The following is a 5,000-nucleotide window of genomic DNA, read 5'->3' as shown; positions in this document are numbered from 1 at the left end:
ATATATAAAAAAAAAAAAAAAAAAAATATATATATATATATATATATATATATATGTAGAATGTTTTTAATCTTAATTTGATAAGGTACTCCTCGTCTTAGCGGTTACAAGTGAGGAAGTGAGAAAGGTCAGAATGGGTGACGAGAGAATTAAATTATTATTTCTATATGTTTTTTCTGAGCATAATGTTTTGATAAGGTGCTCATCGGCTGAACTGTTAAGGTGAGGAAATGCGAGGCCAAAATAGGTGACACAGGAAGGGAATATATATATATATATATATATATATATATATATATATTTTTTTTTTCATTTTTCTTTATCGAAAGGTGACGGAAGAAGGCCATATATATATATATATATATATATATATATATATATATATATATATACATATATTTTTTTTTTTGCATTTTTCTTTATTGAATGGTTTGATTCTTAATTTGAAGAAGTCAAAATAGGTGACGAGGGAATGGAATTTTGAAGCGGGTGAGGATTAAAAGGGTTATGACGAGGTGTGTGTGTGTGTGTGTGTGTGTGTGTGTGTGTGTGTGTGTGTGTGTGTGTTTGTATGTGTATAAGTAAATAAATATGTATATATATTATACTTTATATTATGTTTTTTTAATGTATCATGTTTTGATTCCTATTTTTGATAAAATTACAAGGGGATAATATATGACAAAAGGATGAAATGTTATCTATCTATCTAAAAGTTGAAAGCTGTTCAGAAAAAAGAGTGACTGTCCACTTAGCAAACAGAACTTACTTTGATTTACGGATAATGAACAGCCTGTAGATAATAATTTGTGGATAACATCTTATGAACGATTACGTATGAATAATAAATTAAGAATTACAACTTATGGATAACAACTTAAGAATTACAACTTATGGATAACAACTTAAGAATTACAACTTATGGATAACAACTTAAGAATTACAACATATGGATAATAACGTACGAATTACAACATATGGATAATAACGTACGAACTACAACTTATGGATAACTACTTAAGAATTACAACTTATGGATAATAGCATACGAATTACAATTTATGGATAACTACTTAAGAATTACAACTTATGGAAAATAACTTCAGAATTACAACTTATGGATAATAACTTAAGAATTACAACTTATGGATAATAACTTATTTATGAATGACCTACCTTTCAGCACCGCCAACGTGGTCATTAACAGTGACAACCAGTGCGATGGCGGCTGGGTGTGTGAGCATCGATGGGCTTCCATCTATAAAATGGTACGTCATTTACTTATGTTTCATTTCCGTTGCTCATTAAATACTCATGAGAAGATATGGACGTCAGTGAATGCTCAGGTTAATGTTATTTAAAACAACCTTTGCGATTTTTTTTGGAAGAGTTGTAAGTGAGATAAGGGATTTCATTATCGACAATTTACATTTTGTTAGCAACTCTTAGAAAATCAGATTTCCCTAATCCAATGCCGCCGGGGAAAATTAATAAAAAAAAATTGGGAAAAGGCAGTGCTCATTTTTTAATACTTTTTGTGAAATATCTCTCTGCACATAGATGGCTCTGCTTGAGCTTAGCCACAAAGGAGTCAATTAGTAGACCTTACCTGATTTCACCTTTCCTTGAATTGGCGGGAACATATATTTTTTACTTGTGTTGTGAATATCGATGGTGTTATTTTAATTATAAATATTATAATTATTATAATGTTATAAACACTAGTAACAGCAAAATAAGATAACGTAAAATATTTTCGTAATTGGCTCATTGGTGATTTAGTGCAAGTGTAGCCATCTATGGGTAAAATCAATTAAACAAGTAAACTCACAGTGGGTATACACGCACACGTACACATACCCGTCGGCATTGAGTTAATGAAACAAATATTTAGAGACTTCACCCTATTACCCCCAGTGTCATTGAAAAAGACGGAAAATGGATGACCCACAAAATGACTCGATCGTCTTTTGTCTGAAACTCAGGTCAGGTTCAGCAACGCCGTGAAGGACACCGCGTGGTGGGAGAACTATTACTGCGATGGCAACGTGGTGGCATTTTCCCGCGGAGACAAAGGCTTCTTCGCCATGGTCAAGTACGGTACAGTGTCGCAGGTCAGTCATGGGTATTAGCATCTTTTCTCTGCGCTTTTTTTTTTCTTTTGTAAGGAATAGTTTACGAAGGTCATTTGCCATTGGTCTTCCTATGAAAAGCTTACTTTGACTTGAATTGCAAATATAAAAAAAAATCACGAAATACATAGCCACAATTTGTCGTATACAAACAAGATGGAACCGGTATCTAAAACGATTAGTTCTATATCCTTTTACATATTTATTGTATTTACTTATGACTTTTCTCCACACCAGACCTTCCAGACAGGCATGCCGGCAGGTACGTACCAAGACGTCGTGTCATGTCAAGATGTGACGGTGAACGGCGACGGGTCAGTACACATCTCCATCACTAACGAAGAGGAACCAGTCTTCGCCATCTGTGTCGGATGCGATTGCTCTGAGCCGCCTGTCGTCACCGCCACGCCTGGCCCTGGTGAGATTGACGCTACTTTTAGAGACTTTGGAGCTGCTTATATTATTGCTAGGATACAAATAGATGATAAAATCCTTTTAACGAGAGAAAGCGTAAGCGATACAGAAAGCAAGATAAAAAAAATGAGAAAAAGAAAGAAAGAAAAAAGGGGGAAAACAGACATAGCGAGTGGATAGGAAAACAAAGAACTCTATAACTAGAAAACCTCGACACACTTTCAGACCCTTTCCCTCTTCGTCTCCCAACAGACCAGACGACCACCACGACCACCACGACCCAGGGCCCCACCGAGCCCAGCATCACCGAAGGCATTCACCGCACGGTCGTCTTCATCCAGAAGCAGACCAACGACGGCCAAGATCTCTTCGTCAGGGGGGGCATCGACGCGGGGCAGAGGCCAGGTGGGGCACTGTTTCCTCGTCTTCTTGTTTCTCTTCTTTTCGTTATTTTTCATCTTTTTTTGTCTTGGTTTTCTTCTTTTCTGTTTTCTTGTTTATCTTTTTATTCTTACGCTTCTTGTGTCTCTTCTTTTTCTTCTTACTCTTCTTCTTGTTTCTCTTCTTTTCTTTTTCTTATTATTCTTTGGTCTTCTTTTTCTTGTTCTTGTTCTTATGTTTCATCTTTTCAATTTACGTCTTCTGTTTCTTCTTCTTCTTGTTTTTTTTTCGTCTTCTGTTCCTTCCTCTTTTTGTTTTTCTTCGTTTTGTTATTTTGTTCTATTTCTTCTTTTTCGGCATCTTTTTCTTTTACTTTTTCGTCTTCTATCTTGTTCTTCTTCATCTTTTTCTTTCTCTTCTCCCTCTTCTTTTTCGTCTTCCTTGTCTACTTTTTTAAGATTATGCTTCAGATAATTATTGTGTTTCTCTTTGGTATTGCGATGGACGAGTTTTGTTCAAAGATCAATAATGAACTAACTGACTTTGCACATAAAAAATGTAGAATTTAGACACTTTAACAATCTTAAATTTTTCTCAGCACACATACTCTTTTTCACGCACACGCACACGCACACGCACGCACACACACACACACACACACACACACACACACACACACACACACACACACACACACACACACACACACACACACACACACGCATAATGTTCTTAGAAAACAACAAAACAAGTTAGAGGCTGATTACAGTACCTCGCCCTAACACATACATATACAAATACGGAAAGAAAGAAAATAGAAAGTAAGAATCGTGATAGCTTAACACTTCGTTCATACACCTCGCCCCCTCCCCCCCCACAAAAAAAGTAATATTACGATGGGGTAACACCTCGCCCTACCACATATACACCCAGATAGAAAACGGAGAGAAAGAAAGAAATAAAAAAAAACATGACTTAACACCTCGTATTAACACACGTAAACCTCCCTTCAAGAAAAGAAAAGAAAAATCACCTTAACACCTCACTTTAACACAAACACAATGACACACACAAAAAACAAAACAAAAAAATCCTGATGGTTTAATCTCGCTGACCCCCCCAACCCCCGCCCCCCTTCGGCCTCCCTCAGGCTGCACGAACGACGTGAGCACCGACCCGTGTGCCATCGACATCGCCCCCTCCTCCCTCGGCGCCTCCAGCCACTACAACAAGTACAACGCATGGCGCCAGGGGGACAACCGCCTCGACTGGATGGGCGCCGAGCAGGGCCAAGGCAGCTACAACGGGCAAGCGGCCTCTGGAACGCCCCTGGCATGGACCTCCAGCAACCCGGGCAGTCCAGGCTACCAGGAGCTCAATACGTGAGGGCAGAATTTTGGATTTTGGTCTTATACGTGAGAGAGAGAGAGAGAGAGAGAGAGAGAGAGAGAGAGAGAGAGAGAGAGAGAGAGAGAGAGAGAGAGAGAGAGAGAGAGAGAGAGAATGAGTGAGTGAGTGAGTGAGTGAGTGAGTGAGAGAGAGATAGTGAGAGACAGAGAGAGAGAGAGAGAGAGAGAGAGAGAGAGAGAGAGAGAGAGAGAGAGAGGCAGACATAGAAAGTGTGTAAAAGAACAAAAAACATTAAAAACACCACTGAAGAAGAAAAAAAAGAAAAAGACAATACACTATAAAAAAACAAACAAACAAACAGCCAATCAGATCCAAGAATTAACAGTTACCCTTCCCCTTCCCTCCTCTTCCCTTCCACTCTTTCTCCCCCATACCCTTTCCACCCCTTCCCCCTTCCCATTTCTATCCCTTCTCCTTCCTCCCTCCTCTCTCCTTTCCCTTTTCCCTTCACCCTTTTCCTCCCTCCTCCTTTCTACCCCCTTCTCCTTTCCCTCTCTTCCCCATGCCCCTTTCCACCCCTACCCCTTCCCTCCCTCCCCCTGCCCCTTTCCACCCCCTTTTCCTGTCCCTCCCTCCCCCCTACCCCTTCCCTCTCTCCCCCTGCCCCATTCCACCCCCTTTTCCTTTCCCTCCCTCCCTCCCCCCTACCCCTTCCCTCTCTCC

General features: G+C 39.5%; 1 protein-coding gene across 1 annotated transcript in view; it reads left to right on the top strand.

The window, feature by feature from the left end:
• The window catches only part of LOC125037473 (alpha-amylase-like), an 11,695-nt gene that overhangs the window by 5,754 nt on the left and 941 nt on the right, over positions 1–5,000 (top strand). The window contains exons 9-13 of the mRNA XM_047630620.1: positions 1,184–1,268; positions 1,986–2,114; positions 2,370–2,550; positions 2,799–2,951; positions 4,078–4,309. Coding sequence (XP_047486576.1) covers positions 1,184–1,268; positions 1,986–2,114; positions 2,370–2,550; positions 2,799–2,951; positions 4,078–4,309 — 780 coding nt within the window. The remainder of the gene's footprint in view (positions 1–1,183; positions 1,269–1,985; positions 2,115–2,369; positions 2,551–2,798; positions 2,952–4,077; positions 4,310–5,000) is intronic.

This window comes from Penaeus chinensis, chromosome 23, assembly GCF_019202785.1.
Source record: "Penaeus chinensis breed Huanghai No. 1 chromosome 23, ASM1920278v2, whole genome shotgun sequence".
NCBI lineage: Eukaryota > Metazoa > Arthropoda > Malacostraca > Decapoda > Penaeidae > Penaeus > Penaeus chinensis.
The sequence above is the reverse complement of the archived record's forward strand: the minus strand, read 5'-3'. Positions and strand labels throughout refer to the sequence as shown.